The sequence below is a fragment of the Neopelma chrysocephalum genome, unplaced genomic scaffold, assembly GCF_003984885.1.
Source record: "Neopelma chrysocephalum unplaced genomic scaffold, ASM398488v2 Primary Assembly neopelma1_24, whole genome shotgun sequence".
Taxonomy (NCBI): Eukaryota; Metazoa; Chordata; class Aves; order Passeriformes; family Pipridae; genus Neopelma; species Neopelma chrysocephalum.
In genome coordinates, this window is record NW_020897693.1 from 5,603,771 (window position 1) to 5,624,760 (window position 20,990).

Consider the following 20,990-nt stretch of genomic DNA (forward strand, 5'->3'; position numbering starts at 1 on the left):
TGAGAAATGTTTTGTCTCATTTCTACTGAATAAAAATCCTTCTGAGACTATGTTGCTACCAACAGCACTTCCTGCACACAAAATTGACAGAATTCAGTGAATATTATAAAATTAGGTTAGTTATCATTCATGTCTTTTACAGCATATTGTGTTGAATGGATTTCAGAGGCTGATAAATGCCTTCATAGACTGGAAAGGCATGGGGAAAACATAAGAGCTGGAAAATTCATTCTCTACGTTTAACAGAGACCATCTGAACAGGCTTACTTGCATTTTCCTGTCCATCACCTCATCATGGTCAATCTTTAATACTAATTTCAAAGGAATGATAAGGGATGCATAGAAGAAGTCACACGCACATCTCTTAAAACAAAATTTATCTTTAATTTGTAAGTGTCAACAGCAGTACAAAAGATGGAGTGATGGTGAATAGATTAAGGGTAGAGAGGACAGTCTTGAGGTAAATGAGCATAAATAGGCAGTCTTATAGACACTCCCCTGAGGGGTCTAAACCCCTATCATGGCATATACTGTATCACCCAAGGATGACATGTTTAACATATCAGGAAAGCACCTTGTGCAAAAAAAAAAAAAAAGAAATTAAAAAAATCCCTCCCACCCTAAACATGTAGGTAAGGTGCCAACGTACACCAGAACATACTGAATATGGACAGTGTCTTTCAATTTTGTCTTTTCCATTAATAACTGAGGCAGAGGAGGAGAAGACTCTTAAAAGTACCACTGAAAGATTATTTAATATTTAATTTACCTCACGTCAATACTGCACAACAAAATCCAAGAAGTCTGTTTATGCAATGAAGCAGAGCTAAGAATAACTATTCTCTTCTTTAATCTGAGAACAGATTTATTTTTTTTAAATCAGTATCCTTAGCAAACTTTTTTCTTTCTTTTTTTTTTACTGTGTCAAGAGGAGAGTGTGAGATGTGATGGCAACCTTTAAGTTCATTTAAAAACTTTACACTGGACTGTACAAGATTTTTTTTGATAAACTATTTACATTTTCAGACTTTAAAACATATTCAAAGCAGCAATAGACACTAGTTTATCCTCTAAACGCCCAAATAATTCCTGGCCATGGGCCCAGGTAGGTACCTGCATTGTATATAGAATTTCTACAAAGAAAACCTGCCCATTAAGTTAGCCAGTGGGTGTTCAACAAGCAGCCCTTGCCGTTAAGAACTGCACCCACAGTGTTGCTATAGGAATCAAAGCATAGTACCTTGACAAGAGAGTCTCAGTTGTCCCAACAGCTCTACACAAACTTTACAATTTGAAACAGCAGCTAGCATGTCAGTCCAGCATGTCAGTGAATTGTGCTGATTAAATTAACATAGAGTACAATCTCACAATATACATCACAAACAAATTACAATGTCAGGAAATAAGAGTTACAGTAAGATAAGTTATGTAGTAACAGCTTATAAGCTTGTCTTAATGTAATAAAAAAATTTTTACATGGGAAATACATAATGAATGAACATAAATGCTAAGCATTCTAGTTTGCTACAAGCTGAAGAAGAGTACAAGAAAAAAAACATTGCTTTCTGGAAAGCAAAACACAAATGACAAAGGAAGACAAACGGAGAATGCACACTAGCAGGTCTGCAATGTGCAGCATACAAACAGTTAAATATTTGCACATTCCCCATACTCCAAGAGCACCAAGGACCTCACTTGTGGTTTTTAGAAAGCGGAAATTACAAAGCAAGCCATGTCACTAAGTTGCTTTATAGCTTTCATATTGCCATAAATACCAATTTGATAAGTTTTCCTTTAGCCCAGTTCATCCCACCCCTCCCCCTTTTTACCCAGCGTGTGAAATCTCAGAATACTTCTTTGTCACCATTTCCAACAAATCTGGTAGTTAAAAAAGGGCGTTGGATTAAAATGAAATGGTTTTGCATATAATTTTTTTTTCTTCTGTTACAGGAGATTGCCGTATATCAAAAATGTATCTTGATCTGAGAAAAATCACAGATTTTAATGGGTTGTACCAAAAAAAAGGGTTAGGAGAAGTTTTTTTAAAGGAAAAAGAGTGTTTTGTAAAAGATCAAATGAGGTCACATAGTATTATTCTTTTAAAAGAACATGCTTAAGTGCCAACTTGAATCTTAAAAAAGCATGCAAAACACCACGGGGTCCAAGCCCATTCATTAACTTCTCATAAAATTTTGAAGAACTCTATCATACATCCTGCTGGCTGCATCTTCAGTGCAGTTGTTTGTACTGTGGCCCTGGCTCAGCAAAGTCCACCCCGCTTAACGCCAACACTTTAACTGGTCCTCAAGACCACCACGGAAGGACTGATATGCTTAATATTAAGCAGGTAGATAAGTGTTTTGCTGGGGGAGGATGGGGTCTTAAACTTGTAGTATGTTTTGCTAGGAAATTATTTTGAAATGCCATGCCTTTGATACGACCGAAAAAGAAAAGCAGAAAGCCAGCTTGGAGAGATTAGATGGCATTGGGAGGCGGTTGTTTTGTATTTATTTCAAAGCAGGAACTGCCCATGGCTGACTGCTGTACACTTTGCACAGGGTATCATATTTATTGGGGCTAATGCTGCCTTTTGTTTGGCATTCCCATCCCGGAGCAATCCCATCTTTTGCCCTCCCCCCGCCTCACACTGCACCTGAGTACACTGATTTAGGAACACAGTGTGATCCTGTGAATTCTCAGCATGCGGTTTCACAAACTTGATGGTGATGCCCAAACATACAGGCAGACCAGAAAGGGGCCAATTGGTCAGTTATTTCTCCATGTAAACCTGAACCCTGGAAAGCAGTTCTGTTTCCATTATGACCTTTATCTTCCACTTTTATAAAATATGAAGTGAACTATTCTAGTTGGTATCAGACTGTTTTGGGAGTGTTCTTGTCTTGAAAATAAGTATTTTATAATTTTCCAAAAGAAAATATATTATATCTGTTAGTTAAATAAACTGCCTGTTCACAGAGAAAATAGTATTACTGTATTTGTGCTCCTGAATGAAGTTGTTATTTTTTTCAGGCAGTTATTAAGGAGTCTCAAACACAAATGCTTAAAAAGCAATTCCATGAGTCCTCTTCATGTATTGTGTGAACAATTTCCCTTGGTATTATAGCCTAATATGACAATAACATGATTAAATGAATATAAAACATAGAGATTGTATATTATTGAGTCCTGCCTGCATTGCAAGGGCCATGTCAGTCATTATAATCTTTCCACAGAGATGCTTTTGACTTCCAAATGCCATTCTTTTTAAAAAGTAAAATGTCATCAGTTTTACTTGGATTCAGAAGACTGTGTTTCCTATAAAACGTATCAGAAATTTGGCATGTTTAATGTATCAACTTTCTAAAGAAGAAGAAGAAAGTATTCCCTCCTTGTGGAATATGCTATTAAAAATCAGAGAGAGCACAAGTGAGGCATCTTGCTGTCCCAGCTACAGGTCCACAATACTGCGCTCACACTGCGGGTGTAAATTCAGCATCTACATGAGGTACAGTGACTTGTCAGCATTTAATATGGACCAACATACACTGATATAGAACAAAAGTAAATACATAACTTATACTTCACTAAGTATCCATGAACAAAAAATAAAATTCTATTTCCTATGTTATATTTACACAATTTAAAAAAATCTAAAATGAGATGGTAAATTCATCAAAAACTTTGTTTTGAGCTCCGATTAATAAAGTAAAAATGTTGGGTTTTATCCTTATGATTGTCCTTCCTTGATTTCTACTGACATTTTAGAGCCAATGTCGGCTAATAAATAGAATAACATGCTCATAGGCACAATTCAGCTTCAAATCTGTTCCTCCCACTCCCCCAGCCAGTAAATGCAGTTTTTACCAGCTGGCAATTCCTGAACAGCCAGTCATTTTTAAGAATGTGGCTTTAACATACAGAGCATCAGCAATGAGGCAGGGCTGGAGCTAAAACAAAGTGTTCATACATACATGTATTTTGCATAAATAAATGAAATAACAAGACATAAAAATGACTCAAATCCGGCAACTGTGAGGCAGGCCCACACGAGTCGAAACAGATGACTTTTGTTCATGTAGTTTTCGTACAACAGTTTCACATTAGTCAGAAGTGATAAAAAATACCATTTATATCCAGTGCTTATAACACTTACGAAACAACATCTGTGAGTGTGTGTTTTTTTTTGTACTACAAGCAAAATCAAGTTTCAGTCCTAAAGAACAGTCCTTTGTTCTCCACAAGCCTGCAGAATATTATTTTGGCATGGTCATAAAATGAAAAAAAAAAAATAACCAACTAATCTAAATGTTTGCCTTTGTGCAAAAAAATAATTACATAAAATACAATGCTAGCAATACAGCATTCTACCTATGCAACAAAACCAGAAAAAAAGAGAGCAAGAGAGAAAGAAAGTGACATGGGGGGAGGGAGAGATAACTCTAACTGGAGAATTATGTAAGACATTAATAAATAGTATTTTATTTTATTTTAGGAAACAATGATGTCCTCCCCCCAATCTGAGCTGAATGTATTAAAACCAATTCAAATTCCCAAGCAATTGTAAGAACAAAAAATCACTTTCTATCAGTACCTTAGCCAGCTTAAAGAGGACGCTCACCAGCTAATGACACAGCATATGCCTTTAAAGTCTTGGCTAGACCAGCTTATTGCTTATTAGACATGGACTCAGAACACATTTAAATAAATATTAAAAATATAGGTTTTTTGTTCCAAATCACAAAATGGTCAGAGAAATTTGACCACTGTGTTTCTATGTCATTATCTTCATAAATTGTCCTGTAAATTGAACAATCTTCTTTGTCTTGGGGGTAGTTCTCTCACATTGAAACACGATTACTACAGTGGCAAAAAAAGGCTGTTTCTGATCAAACAGGTAATAGTGGGGCTATGAGGAAAATGACTGCTCTTCCACAGAGCATTGTGTCACTGCAGCTCAGAATTTCTGCGAGACGGGATGCCAGCACAAGGACGGCCAGCACTAGCACCAGACTTCTTTTGGTGTCTGGGCCCCAAACAAAGCCCGTGCAGCTCTGTGGGAAGATGCCCACACACTTCAAGAGGAGCTGCTCTAGGCTCACTCACACCTCTCAGCCTGAGCCTGGATTTATCACTAATGTGCTGAAAACATCCAATTCAAAATAAAAGCTGCGGGAGTTGAGCACATTTATTCATCAGGCCTGTTGGATCTGCATATATATACAGTGATATATTTGTGAAGAAGAGTGGAGTATGAGGGACAAAAATAAAGGCAATTTCTCCTCTGTCTTTGCAATTTAATAGATTTACAATCTTTGAATATCTTTCTCATATATACCCCAGAATTTTCTCCAGCAATTGCACTGTTTCTAGAAGTATTACAAAAAATTTTTAATTTCTATAGCACCTAATGTCCAAAGATCTCAAAGCACTTGACAAGCACTTGAAAAGTCACATTCCCACATGACTAATATTCAATAAATACTTTTGATTAACCATTTTCCCAGCTTTGAAATTAGATATTTGGGTAGCCTTCCCTCCCCCATTAAGAGTCTCACATATAAATCACTGCATAAATACTTAAGGTATCACACAGTTCCTTCAGGTGGCAACAGAAACATGATGTATGGAGTCATGATTCACTGCAGGATTCCTCAGGCCCTAAAAATTCATCACGGTGGACTCCAAATGCAATTTGGATTTAACATCTGCCCTTGCTGTCTAAGTATAGAGGTTTATAACTACAAACACTTTTTTAGGAATATTTGTACTCTATGCGGATATAAAAGTACTCACTTTATTTTGAATTACATATAGCAGTGTTTCTAAGTGCTCCTTGAACATACAATGTTAGAGGAACAACTGAATTTCTCATTCATAAAAGTTATGTTCATTTTAGTAGCAGGTGCACTTTTATTTTCATATACCTGTGTGATTTAGGGGAGGAGAAAGAAGGGGCTGTTAAAAATATCAATAAGGAATTGCAAGTGTAATGCCACCAACTGTACTTTTAAAAATAAATATTAAGTATTTGGACCCTTGACATTCTGGAATGAATAAATTATTTAAGAGAAAATATGTTAAGACTGAATGCAAGGGTTAAAAGCAAAGGGATAGAGAATGTAATCAGAGGTGGCCTCACACTGTTAAGACAGGCCCGTCCATAGCTGGTGATCGCTCTTTTGTGCTTACTTAAAATTTCACACTAATGGCACATCAAGAGGCAAAAGCAATTGGGCACATGCACTATGGCAACCATGTTCACTACTTAAGAGTATCCTGTCTCCAGATTCCTGAGTACTTCACCATATTCTGGAAAAAAATTAGGGTTTATATATAATTTTTTTAAGATGCCAAAGGATTGTCTAAGACTTTACAGTGTCTCCTTTAAGACTTTTTTTTTTAAATGTTAAGATTCAAAAGTTATGAAAAGTTTGGCACATCAGAAGTTCAGCTATACACATGGAAAAAAAATGGAATTCAGAGACTATTTTTTAAAGACGAGCTATGATGCACAGATGTGCACACTTGTGGACTTGTTCTATTTCACAATATGAAATCTGCAGTTTTTGTTTTTTAAAATAATCCAGAATAAAAACACATTCACAACCTGTAGGCTGGCACAGCATACCTGAGTGAGAATGTAAAACCCCCATCTAAAACAGTAACTTAAACCTTTATCAGCATCCAAACAGAAAAAGACAAAAGGTAAGACTTGTAAGACAGCTATTGATTCATATAAGTTTTCAAGTCCTGATGTCTGATATTTATGTCTTCATCTAAATTAAAAAAAAAACAACCAAAACAAAACAAAAACAAAAAAAAAAACCCAAGTTCATGAAAAATTAGGGAAACAATCTGTCTCACACGATAAGAAACATTTAAGACCATTCTGCTGATGTAACTGTAGGAGCCACACATGCATGCAGGCTCTTTAAGAACTTTTGTTCAAAAAAACCCCAAAAAAACCCAAATGAGTCTGAGTACTTTAATTCTGTGAACACTCCTCAGTTGGCACTGACTGCCTCATGGGCTTCGTTTTCGCTACTATAGTCTGATTTGGGATCATCCTCATAGTCCTCGTACATTTCTATTTCATCCTCTCCATTTATCATTTCATTTCCAGCGAGGCTTCCGCTGTCCGTCTTCATACCATAAGTGCTCTGGATGACGGGGATGCTGGGCTCAGGGCTGGCAGAGGTGCTCGAGCAATCCGATGTCATCTGAGGTGATGGCGTGGTAGTCGCCATGGTAATAGCACCAGGGTAGACAACTCCCGTTCCCGTGGTGATTGGAATCTGAGGCTGTTGTCTGCAAGGAAAAACAAGAGGGAATCGTGATTTCCTGTGTTTAGAGGGGGAAGACCTTCTGCAAGTCCAAATGAAAGAAAAGCAGATGGTTTCCTAGAAAGGCTGCGTGCATTCCTCCAGGGCTCACAGATTGGTGCTATGTGGTATTGGTTCATCTCCTCTCCCCCAGAGGACAACTGAAGGGTAAAGTGTTTAGTAACTACCAGACATTGATTCTTTCGTGTATTTTATGTGTTTATTTCAACCATAATGTGAATTAGCATTTGGGTTTTTGAAGCAAAGTACTCGACAAAAAGAACAGATGTTCTTTTTTCTATGGTACAGACAGTCTACAGAAATTCAGAAATTCATTGGGTCCTGAAGACCCAATGTCAGATGTGACTTATTGTGACAATGCAAATACATGGTAAGACTCAATTAAGGGTGCAATACTTCTACTTCTAACACACCTTACCTTCCAGTATCTAACTTTGCAAGATGTAACGCTGTCTTTTCTCATGTGCGTGATTTTAAGCATAGTGGAGCAATATCACACATAAACTAAATTTGACTTTTATCACTGCCAGCCAAGAAATTCAGCACAAGATTTACTGTAAGCATGCACGTAGTTGTACTAAGTGATGTGATGTCTCTTCTTACAGTAAAATATGTATATTCAAGTGCCTTTCTGAGAAAAGGTCAGTTTGCTGAACCTGTTCTATGGTCAAGCCCTTATTGGCTACACATTAACTAAATCTACTTCTTACATTTTGGGTTAATTAACTAATAAAGTACTTTCTATATTAAACTACTCATACAAATATTCCCATATTGTTTCTGGATCATTACCTTTAGTAAAGCTAAGAGAAAAAGAAGGGATATAACCTTTCTGAAGCCTATTTGGATAATCTATTTAAAGAGTCATATATTCCAATGTATTCCCAACCTTCTTTCGAGCAATATTGACCCAGTGAACTATTATAGAATTTTAGCAGGAGAAACAGTGTCAGATACAATTGAATAGTCTAATGAATCTGCAACTTCTTGATCGCAGTGTCATTCTATACTAAATTCAAAAGGATATTTCATAAACCAACCTCTCAGACAAATTCTTAATAATTGGCTAAATCAATAGACAAAGTAATGTTAAGCTTGTTAACAAGACCCTAAATGTTGAGTATTTGTTGTTCATTGATCAAACTCTAATTTTGATAAGTATCATAGTACAGAGTTACTTGAAGTCCTTCAAGTTTGGGAACTGAGACAGACAGTCAAACCATGAACACTCTGTGTAAGATAACACTAAAATAGCTTGTAGTACTGTCATTGCTGGTACTGCTAGCCTGACTCTTAAAGCCTCTGCACAGCTTGAGAAATTCAAACATCTGTTGTGTAAGTATGGTACACCTGGCTAGCAGCAAGCAAAAACATTGCAGTAATTCATTTGACACAGTCATTATACTCCTGTTTGCAAATGATGATTTGCAGATGATTTACAAACAGCTTGGGATTTTTCACTAAATTTTCACTTTTTAAATGGTCTGATAAATGTTCTGTGAAAACAATTTTCAGCCAATGTATTTGCTTGCAAGTGATTTTCTGCAAATATCTTTCAATACTTTATCCATAAAATTGAACACCTACCTCGCATGGGAGCATTTCTGGTTTAGGATTGCATGTTGTCAAGAGTATAAACTATTACTGCTAAAACCCCACACATATCTCCTCCACAACTTTTAGATACAGAAAATGTTCATGTTAATGAATGTTTCCACAAAGCAAAGGAAAAAGAAACCCACATATGGTCAACAGAAAAATTCTACGTAGTTGTGACCAGGCCATACATTCTAATCTGCCCATCTAACAACTGCTGGTACTAATCTTTTTCCAGTATTTCTTAGAATAAATAAATTCAGAAAAACAAAACATTGTCAGTTGTTCATCAAAGAACACCATAATATTAATGCCCAAAAGACGCTTTGAGAAAAGTTTTCACAACTGCTGTAACAGAAGTTGTAGAATATACTCAAAGAATGACTGAGTGCAAGACTCTCTTGTGTTATAAATGACATTATCAGAACACTAATAACCACCTCTACCCCTCCAACCCAAAAAGTTTGCATTTTTTCAGAAGCAAATTGCCTTTTTTACAAGCAGCAAGAACAATAAAAGTGTCTGTTTAAGACAGTGCTGTGAGATATCTTGATAAAATAATGATTGTCAGCGTTAAGGTCTAAAGGACAGATTAAAAAATTCTGGCATTCTTTCAAATACCTATCAAATCAGTAAAACTCTTTTGTATATCCACATTTCAATGGGACTGGGTACACTTGTTTCAAGTACCACCCATTTCAGAGTATTAACGGAGCACATCATCTGAGCATAAAGAAGCCAATTTTACAGAGATATATTTTACTTGAGAACACATGAAATGCATGGCAAACTATAGAATGAATCTAATAGTAAAAAACTTGATTGGTGTAACAGGGAAGTTAAAGGCTTACTGAGTTTGTCATTTATAAACGCAGTCCTTTTTTACGTGTTAAACAAAAATCGGACGTGCTGTGCATGCCTGCTGCTGGCTGGGTAATAACTTTAAATTACCTATATCTCACCGTGGAACTGTAAACATGTGGTAACTGTACCACCTAATTGGAAAGGGTCTCAAATTGCTACCCATTTGCTAGCAAAAATTTGGTAGCACTTACACATGGGCACCTACACACCCCCAGTAACTGGACACCTACCTCTTACTTAATACCTGTTATTATTTAGAGCTGATCAGGCTGTCACTGTAAATTCTGCTCTAGTTGCTACATTTCATCCCAGAAAGCCTTATTTTAAGATATCACAAACTATATGGATGGCACATGTTTCTGGAGATGAGTGTTATCACTTCTGAAGCAATTAAATTCGGAGGGGAATCAAAGCATTTATTTAAATTCCCACTACTCTCCCTGAAAGGAAGAGTTGGGAGTTTCTAACCTATGGCTCTGGTCATTTAAAAGCATTTATATTAATAGTACAAAATTAAATTCCACACATGTAATCATTGTCTAGCTATAGTTTTGCCTATCATAGAACCTTGGAGTGGGGAAATAAAAATTTACTGCAGGCTACAGGTTACAATTCAGCTCAGTTGCACATCGTTAAAGCAAGGATGTTTGCTGTCTGGTTAAGATTTCCAGAATCCAACATTAATCTTCTGATCTCTTCAGATCTGTGAGGAATGGTGGTGACACATGGCTACATACCCTGGCTTCAAACCACTCCTGTCTCCACCATCTCCTCTTTGACAAAGAAATCCTTATGTGGCCAATTACTAGATGTCACCTCTGCTTTGCAAGGATTGTTAATCTGTCTGTCCACTCTGGGGCCAAAGATTTGGTTAGGTAAATGTAAAAATGGAGATAACAGGAACATTCGTAGATGAACTGACCTGCTCACAAGTTTATGGCATTAATGGTCTTAGGATTTTCCATGGAGAATGTTCCACTTTTGACTTTTGCAAAACTATCTAAACATTTAAATTGGCAAATTACCATTGTTTTCTGATCCCTTCCCAACCATATTTTTGACAGCTCTTTAAATGACTGAAATAAAAATTGATTGCATTAAGGAAAATGCTTATAAGCTACACACCCCTGAAACTTACATTCCCATACGGAATGAAATAACAGTAAATCTCACAAAAGCACCCATTGTGTACTTGCTTTAAGTTCAAGCTACAGGAGTATAATATTACAGCCTTATTCAAAACCGTAGTCTAGCAACATTCAGACTATGTGTGTACAGTAGTTATAAACACTATAAAGGCTTTATTCTAAACATCTTACACTGGTAAAACACCAAAAAAAAAAAAAGTTACTGCTTACATCATTTTTAGAGAAATGTATATAGCATATACTTGGATTTAGAGTGTATTAGACTGTAAAAATGACTGAAAGATGGATTATTTTTGTAAGACAAAGCACCAAAAGACAGATTCTTAACTCAAAATGTCTGAATTTATGGTTTATATATGATCCATTTGTTAGTTCACATTTATTTATGCATTACAAAAAACTACTATTGAAGATAAATTGTAAATCACTTGAAGTCTGTTTAGGGATTAACTTATGCTGAAGTTATCATTCATGACTTCCATTAATAATTTTACTATTAAAAATAACTCAATTATTTTAAAGACATAGCTGGCTTCAGATTCAGCTTCCACTAGATTGAAACCAGCAATTTTTTTAATATACTCTGCATTAAGCATGAATTATTTCAGTATATTATCTGCCTCATTGGAACAAAATGCATTCATGTAGGGATGCAATAGAAGACCTCTGCACATTTTAAGTTTGACTCTGTTCTTTAAAATACTTGGCAGTTCCTAGATTTTTGTGCTAGTCTATCAAATATGTGACATTTATCTCAAAACATTAATTTCCTGTCCAACCTATTCCAAGAAATCTTCACTCTCTTTCAATTCTTTGGAAGCTTTTCTTCAAAAATCAGAACAGAACTTGGCCATTCATTAGCTTATTTCTCTTTTTTTTTTTTTTTAAAGCCTGGCTAGTTTCTGCATCTTACCAATGTTTATGAAAGAGTGCAGCTCACTGAAGTAAGCAGTATGAGCTTTTTGCATCATAAAAGTTCAAGCAGTGTAAAACTCCATGTTTGTGGTGGGGGTTGTTTTAGTTGTACCCATAGCAAAATTATTCTGTTAGTCAGCAGCTCACCTAAGGGAATCTGATAGGAACTAGCCTTGACTGGATTGCCTGAGACATAAACGTGCATTTGGTATAAGAAAAATGCAAACAGAAATATGAAAAAATATAATTTTTCTTGCTTTTTACACTTTCCTCTAGCCACCTGTTTTGAATGTTTATCTTACTCTTCATACATCTATTTGTCTTTTCATTCTGTGACAATATTTTGTTGCCATTTTGACATACCCAGTCCCAACTTAATTGGTTTGTTCTTTAAAAAAAAAAAGAAAAAACATCAGTACTTCAAGCAGCATGAAGCACTTGGCACATTTCACTGGAGTCTATTTTATACTTTTGTTCTCTATCTTGCAGTGAAATATTTACTGTAAATACAGAGTATATTCAATCTGAAAAACCACATTTGTCTCCTATTTCATTTTGAGAAGGAAACTCCGTCTCAACTCTCATGTCTACAGTTCCGAAGGATGATTTATGCCGTTCCATCAAAACAGTGGAAAAATGATGGGTGTGTGAGGTCAGTTAGGAAAACTGTTCCAGCTGATGTTTTATGTGATATTTATGTTAAACACAGGGAAGAGTAAGTTTAAGAAGTTAATGAGCTCAGTTACTGTGTTTCACTTAGTTATAATCTGATTTGGATGAAATGTTGCTTTTTATTACTCAATGAACTATTCTTCTGAGACAAATGATTCTATGTTTTATGTTTCAGTTCAAAAAAGCCGTTAGTCTGGTTTTTTCACTAATTTTGCTTGGTGTCTTCCAATAATTTTGTTTTAAATTTTTCTTTAGGGAAAGGGGGAATTTAGGGCAACAGTGGGAAGTCACAGAAATGCATAACATAATTTTCTAAAATTACAGCCTGTGATTCCTCAGTACCAAACTCTATATTCACATTAAATGGCAAGGTAGATCTCATTTCACCTTTATTGAATGCATTCATTAGATTTCACACTCCTTTTTTCGTCACTTGCATAACTAAAAGTCATTGTTTTCAGTAAAGTCCACTGCACCACTGTATAAGTGCACAAAGGTAATTTACTTTTACTTTAAACTTCTTCAACATGAACAGATCATGGTGAAGGGAAAGTATACATAGGAATTAGAACAAATACTTTCAAGAAAATGACGATCATCTTCATGGTCTTTGTGATCACACTGATCTATGAGGAAGATGTCACATTTAGGTTACACCAGTAGTTTAACTTTGAATAGTTTTCTTATATATATATATATTTATAATAGAAATATCACTCTTTAAGTAGGCAATTTTAGAACTTTCTTAAATCCATCCTCCATATTCAGCTCTTTATTTAGCCACCACTAATAATGTGAAAAATGCTACTGCTTAATATTGTTTTGAATTAGCAAACAATTCTCAAAGCGTTCAGACTGCTGTTTTGGTATTTCTTTTGCATTTCTTGTCTAGATGTGATTTGGTCTGTTAATCTGTTTTGGAAGACGTAAACTAAAATTTCATTACCTCAATCTGACTATAATTTGTGAGGTATTGTATAAATTCAGATTTCTATTTAGAGTTCTATGTGCAATTTTGGTGAAAGCCCATTAGTAAATAATTTCCCTTAGACTGAAGAATAAAAAACAATGTCATAACTATAGACTGGAAGGCTATTTCAAGATACCAAAACCACTTCTATTTACTGATTGAAGAAAGAGACCACATTGTTGCAGGCTGTACCACAAAATAATTGACTGCAACAGGAGTTCAGCATCCCAAGCCAAAAATGAGGGCACATAATCGACGTCAAGGTCAATTATCTGGTAGTGAAGCACCCAACAAAAGGAGACTATTGTGATTAGAGAAATAAGCAGAACATTGTGAATTTGGAAAGGCTGGCACTGGAGATAGCTTTTAGACTCTTTGGAAATCACCAGAAACATTGTGTTAGAGCACTAAGCATCACAGATTAATTCATAAAAAAATGGCAGAGAGAAATCAGTTATGGTGCAGTTGTTTCATTGGACTTCTGTTATCTTTAGCCTGTTGATCTTTCATACAGCTTCTTTCTTTGCTGAACACTAGAGGAAATACCCCTAAAAACACACACAATGTTTTTAAAACTGTGTCAGGAATTTTTTTTAGCCATATATTCTGTGTTGTAAATCTACTCGGTCTATCTATGCACTACTTGAAAGAGTGTTCCTAAAACTGATTATTTAAGATATTCTTTTCACAGTTCTATATATAGCAAGTTTCCTAATAGCTTCATGCTATGATATCTTACATTCATGTATATTGCTAATGCAACTGCTATTACTCCTCTTCCTTTTCCCCCTCCCCTGACTCCTTATTCTACACAGGAATAACCTTTTTTGTTTTTCTCTTTGTTCTTTTCTTAATTTAGGAAATGATCCTGGAGTCATTACTAACCCAGAATGGATTAGCTTACTAATAACTCACAAAAGACATGATTCAAACCTTTCAGGCTAATGGGAAACAACTTCTTTTGACTTTAAAGAATTCCACAATCAGTCTTACAATCAGCATTCAGTGGCAAGCTGATAGCTCCATATTCCATCTTATGTTTTTAATAAGGTTTTACTGGTTCAAATCCTTACCTTCTAAATAACATTAGTCAGTGACTTAAACAGATAAGTCTATTTGGTTTCAAACAGCATGCTCTGTCTTCGAAAACAATTACAACTATTGTACTCACCCTACGGTAAAAAACTGCCTCATCTCCTGTCTTCGAGACCTCATCAGTTGTTTGTATTCACCAATACGCAATTTCTTTCCATCAACAATGCAGGTACGTTTTGGTCGAGGTTTGTATTTGTAATTAGGATACTTTTCTAGGTGGATTTTACTTAGCCGTGCCTGCTCTTCATAATAAGGTTGTTTCTCTTGATTTGACATGGACTTCCAGCGAGATCCTATTAACACAAAATACTTGTGAGTGCTCAAGCAAAGCAGGTTTAGCTTTACACATACACATTCAGCATGCCTTTTCATCATAATAAATTTTAATTAAGTTAATTGAATAAACTGATTTAGATTTACATCAGTCTGCACACATTTTGGCTTTCACAACCTGAGACACCTTAAAAGAACCTTGACTTTCAGATATTGCTGCAGACCAAACATATGTAAATCTCCATTAAATAGGTTCACTTAAAATCAATAGTTAAGTCTCAAAATCTCAGCCTTGTTCTGCAAAATAGACTATTTAATTTTTTACAATATGAGCATTAATCTGTGGATAATTCCATACCTCTGCAATATCACGCACAGTACAATGGTTAAGGAAGGTCTACAGCCATCCTTTTACTGTTAAAAGCCTAACACATTGCCTAGGGATACATGCTTCTTTGATATTTTTATGAAAATTTGGTTTATACACTCCTGCTAAGAGATATTAATATCTTGCTATGTAGCAGCAAAAAGGTATCAAACCTTATAGACTCAGCAAAACTATGAACAATCCCTTGCTGTCTGAGTGTCTTAAATTTACTAATCTTCTGATATAAGCCTGGCATAATATTGACACCTTACTATATTTTAAATCCTATTATGCATATTACCTTCCAGCCAGATGTAATGAATACACAGAATTGGATTGAGAAAGTTACATTTTAAAAACTTACATTAAAAAGGTAAAAAGTAAAACAGAAAGCACATTGTAATTATATACACCACTTCAGGTACTGTAAACTCTCATTGAAAGCCGCACCAATAAAAAAGTTAAAAAATGAACACAGTGTACACAGGAAGAGGAAAAAGTATTCAGATCTCTTGTATTGTTTATAAGGAGCTATCTAAACACTTGAATAGAGATGGGATATTTTTTTACAGGGAAAAAGAAATGCAGAAAATAGCTTTTTGGTGTCTTTTAGATGAATAAAACGATTACAGCTGTGGTAAACGTGGGTGGAAGCTATTCTTTTACCAACATTTATCGTACATCAACAAATGGAAAAGTTGTATAAATATTATCTGTAGCCAGCAATACCCTGTGTCAGTTCTAATGTTTCAGTTTCTTTTCTCATTGTCCTGGAAAAGTTGCACAGATATTGTATGGACATAGACTTATTTGTGGCAGAGCAGATACTGACAGGTTAATTCCATGGTTAACAAACACTCAGTTGCTGGCACTTCTGAAATATTTATGCTGGAAGTTTACATTTTAATGAATACAGTTACTATGCTCCTAATAGTTTTTTTCACAGAATGCACACAAATAATATAGATTCCCTACGGCTGCCAACACTGAAACAGTGAAGGTTTTATACAAAACTGAAAGGCTATTCATATAACTTACTTATATGGCAGACAAAAATATGAGAACTACTAAGTTAGATTTTGGAAGTTTTAGGACAAAGTAACATTTATTTGTATGTATTCTTGCCTCTGATTGAACTAAAATGAAACAAACTTTGGTAAGAATGTATTTGAACTAAGAGTTTACAATATAATGATTACAGAGGAAACCTGATTTTTACTTTTATTTATTACGAGTTACATTTGGAATCTGTCTTCCACTTCAAAGACTCAGAAAGCAAATATAGGTTTTAACGTTTCACCACTCATTCTCACGTATGTTTCTAATTCTCTTGAGGTGTCTTAAAAAGCAAATCAAAATTTCTCAAAAAGGAATCCATTTATTTGCACAGTGGCAAAACATAATCCATGTTATATTCCTCAAATGTACCAATCTATACAATTTAAATATTAACTATGGTGTCTTTTACCTAAGCAATATATTAATTGCATGATTCCAGTGGTTAGCTTTTTGAACATTGCAACACTTTTGAACCAAACATCATTTTGCATGTGGGAAAGTATGTATGTACAGTTCTTTTGAACTGTGCTAGATTTCTTTCTTTGACACTGCACTGTCTGACAAAAACCTTTGATTTTGATTTTGTACTTTATTAATTTTTTCCCACTATTTACTCTAGCAAGAACCATTTTGCATTCAGGTAATTAGGAGTTCAGATGCATTCTAAAGGGATCTTGAAATTAGACCCTTTATCAGGATACACTTTTGCAACAGATTTCACAAAATGTTCCTTTTGTTTTAAAGCATGTTGTGACTGCTGTTGAGAATAAAAAGCATTAGGGAAGGGGCAGAAAGGCAAAGGGAAGGGAATTAAAATGAACACAACCCATGAGTGTTCATTTCTATAGGTTTCTGTAATTCCAATTTCAGTGAACAAATAAATATGTCCTAAAATTAGAGAAGTTCATATAGGACAGTTTGGATTGGAAGGCCAGGGACACCTTTCACTAGACCAGGTTGCTCAAAGCACCATCCAGCCTGTCCTTGAACACTCTCAGGGATGGGACATCCACAACTTCTCTGGAAAACCTGTTCCAGTGCCTCACCACCTCCATAGCAAAGAATTTCTTCCTAATATCTAGTCTAAACTTGCACTCTTTCAGTTCGAAGCCATTCCCCCATGTCCTATCACTGTACACCCTTGTAAGTTGCATTTCCAAATGTAAGTAGCTAGCCTGTGTCATCAATATAAATAATCTCAGCTTTCCCCAGCTCCCAGAATCCCCAACTTTTGCCAACTGCCACTGCTACAGCAGAGCCTTCAGGGCGTCCCTCAGTTTTGGTTCAGTCACCATCACGACTTGTCGCCCACTGCCTTGCACTTACCTAGGATTTTGCTGATGTTGGAGTTGTGCATGTCAGGGAAGGCCTGGAGGATTTTCCGGCGCTCATCCTTGGCCCAGACCATGAAGGCGTTCATCGGCCGCTTGATGTGGGGCTCGCTGCTGGCGCGGCCCCGTGAGTCCCGGTAGACCCGGGCTTCAGCCACCGTGGCACCTCCTGTTGGCCAACAATAATACTGCTGTAGTTTAGCGGCAGAGCCATTCACTGCTTTACTCCCTGGAACGTCAGGGCAGGAAGAAACAAGATGGATGCAAAACATTATTATGTGGATTATGCAAGTGCTTTCAGTGCTCTGGTTATTTTAGCCCCTTACTCTCTCTCCCTCTTTGCTGCCAGATTTATGAGAGAGAGAGGCAGAGAAAGATAGACTAAAGAGTGGTTTCAGTGTAACGGATCAGGCTCGCCCATCTGAGATGACCCAACACCAGAGAGAGGAATTAAATCACACCGGTATTTCTCCAGTTAAGGTATGGAGATTTGATAAAGACTTTAACATAAGATACACGCTCTGAATGCTCAACAAAACTCGCATAAAAGTTATACTTGAGAATCTCAACCGATGTCGACCTGTTCACACAAGCCATTTGCAATGACTTTGCTGCTTCAGCAGTGAAGTACATGCCAAACATTTCACAAAATAAATGATATAGTACACCAGGTACATGCTGCTAGTTGTATGGATCTGATTATATTTAGAGCTGAACATTTTAAAGTTGCATCTGCCTTGGCTGAATTTTAGATGTGCCTTGGAGCATTCAATCACATATATGTAATAAAACTCTCTGCCTCCAACAACAGGTATATGCGCAGCATCCTGGAGCTTCTAGAGTGGGAGGCAAGCACTCCAGCTCCAAGCCTGCTGTGCTTTTATGTGTCTTTATCTGCCATCAATTCAACTTGTACATGCCAATCTTAACTGGTTTTTTGAATGCATCCAGAGCTGTTTCTTGACCACAAACAGCAAAGCTTCATGGGGGTTTAGAGTTCACAGAGCTGAATGTGAAGTATAGAACCACTTAATACAGAAGAAACAGATAACCAAGACATGCTTTTATGGGAAAAAAACTTGTGCAATTGTGATGATAACATATGTTTTTAGAGTTATACCTTAGCTGTAAAAAAAAGTTAAAAGTGTTTACGATGAGAGTGTGACATACTTAAGTCTTAGACCTCATCAAACTGTTCATATAATCCAATACTTTGAAAAAGCAAGATACTTTACAAGAAATTAGGACAGCAATAGGCCTCCTTTTTTTTTGTACACTATTACAGCTCCCAACACAAATTTATCTGCTAAATAATACAAGATTAATTCTTTACAATAAGTAAAACACTGCAGTTTTGCTGATTCTAGTGACTGACTCACAGGTTTTTAGTTGTGCAAAAATTAATTTTTTAATTCAGAGTAAACACATTATATATGTATGTGTACCTTTTTAAAAATTCTATATAGGCAACGCATCTACATGAAAAAAGGTTCTAAATTAGAGGATGCATAACTAATACACTACCTGTTTGCCACCAGGCTCACAGTACATTAATTTCATTTAAAACGCACTGACCATACAGGATAAATTGATTTTGTTTTATATGGTGTTGACAGCCATGTTTATTGTGCAGTGAAATGTAGTGTAGTTTCAAGCTGACTATATCCATTAACACAGGGCAATATGCTGACTACTGGGCCAGATGAAGACATACATTACCCTGAGAGCAAAAAACTCATTCTCATACAGCAGTGTCTTCTCCTGAGGATCACCCTGGTAATTTATGATGCCTCTGATGCCATTACTTTACAACTGACACCAATTTGGCAATTTGTATAACTACCTGTATGCACATAAAAGAAGACACGTTTGTGGCAAATGTGAGATGCAAAACTATTTTAATACTATTCTAAGTACCATGCTACAGGTGTTCTGCATTTACAGGAGGCTGCAGTTAGCTTTTTATTGAAAAAAGGAGTTTTGCTGAGCAACCTGCAGGTAGGACCAATTTAAGGGTATGAGTGGTTCATGAGTTGTTGTCAGATGGCTTGGACCACAGGTATATCAAAGATACCATCTTTTGAGAGAGGATATATATTGTGAAACTTAAGTAAGTTACAAACATAGTAAGTCAACACTGAAATATTTATTGATACAATTTGAGAAATGTCAAATATATATGTAATGGTTGTCCTGTATTTTAAAATAATACTATAAAAATGTGTTACTAGTATGCGGGCAATTAGGAAGTTTGTGACAAAAAAAATATAAATTATTACTCACGCAAAAGTTGTCATTTGTTATTCAACTACTCTACTCACAGCAAAGGGAAGAAGATATATTTGAATCCATATGATGTTTTTCCATCTTTTACTTTCCCAAAGGTCCTTATTCATTATGGCTACATAGAAGTTCATCTTTAGCCCTTTCTAACACAATTTTGGCCTGACTTTTAAGTCTTAATGCAGGCAAAGAGTAGTTTTACTGGGATAAAGATTATAGGTGGCTTTTTAATCCAGATATAATTTAGATAGAATGAAAACAAACAAACAAAAACATGGTGGGGGGAAGAAAAAAAATCCACCATAAATTACCTTTTTTCAGAGAAAGGTTATGTTAGAAAACAATTCATAATTGGAGTGATAAATTACAACCATCCCCAGAAGGTCAAGAAACTCTCGCTGCATCTGCTTTAAGCCCATACTTGAAGAACTTGAAAAAGCAGTCAAAGAGTTGATGTTCTTTGTGCTTGATCGCTGAGGGAATATTTAACAGTTGACCTACAGGCCATCACAAAAGCATTTGCAAAATTAATTTCTGCAAATAACTAAAGTAATATAATCTCCAACCTAGCTTCTAACGTTCTCAAAACTACAGAATTATATTCAGCAAATATAAAACATTACAATAAAATAATTCATGTAGGTGTGGTGGTTTGGGCTAGGCCTTCCTTGGTGACCAGTTTGTAACCAAGGAAGGGTCCAGATTTACCCAGTATTCCCTACGATTTTTACGTAAGCCAGACTATAAGAAGAGAGGAGGAGAGGCCTTCGCTCTCTTTCCTTCCGGCGGCTTGGAGGTGCAGGTTCCCTGCTGTTGATTCTGCCGTGTTGGGGAGCGAGGCCTGGCTAGGCCTTGCCGACCTTGGGAGACAGAGGTTGCCGGCGATCGTTCCGGAGCGACTCTCGGTTGTCCCAGGAGAGTAGCGAGATATCTTCTTTGCTAACTCTTTTGTTCTTTAGTTACTAGATCTCGGGCTACTGATTGGGATATATATATATATATATTTCTTTTTTTTTTTTATTTTAGTTTTGTTCCTTTTCCCCTTCCCCTTTCCCTTTCCCTTGTGAAATCGTA

The 20,990-nt window shown here is 36.0% G+C and overlaps 1 protein-coding gene across 15 annotated transcripts in view; it reads right to left on the reverse strand.

Moving 5' to 3' along the window:
• Positions 1 to 362: 362 nt before the first annotated feature.
• The window catches only part of SOX6 (SRY-box 6), a 376,930-nt gene continuing 356,302 nt past the window's right edge, over positions 363 to 20,990 (reverse strand). For 13 of the 15 annotated variants that reach the window (XM_027700993.1, XM_027700982.1, XM_027701004.1 and 10 more), the window contains 3 exons: positions 17,629 to 17,862; positions 14,680 to 14,896; positions 363 to 7,308 (listed from right to left, as the gene is read on the reverse strand). In XM_027700993.1, coding sequence (XP_027556794.1) covers positions 7,005 to 7,308; positions 14,680 to 14,896; positions 17,629 to 17,862 — 755 coding nt within the window. In that variant the 3' untranslated portion in view covers positions 363 to 7,004. The remainder of the gene's footprint in view (positions 7,309 to 14,679; positions 14,897 to 17,628; positions 17,863 to 20,990) is intronic. The other 2 variants (XM_027701036.1, XM_027700955.1) reach the window with 1 other exon arrangement.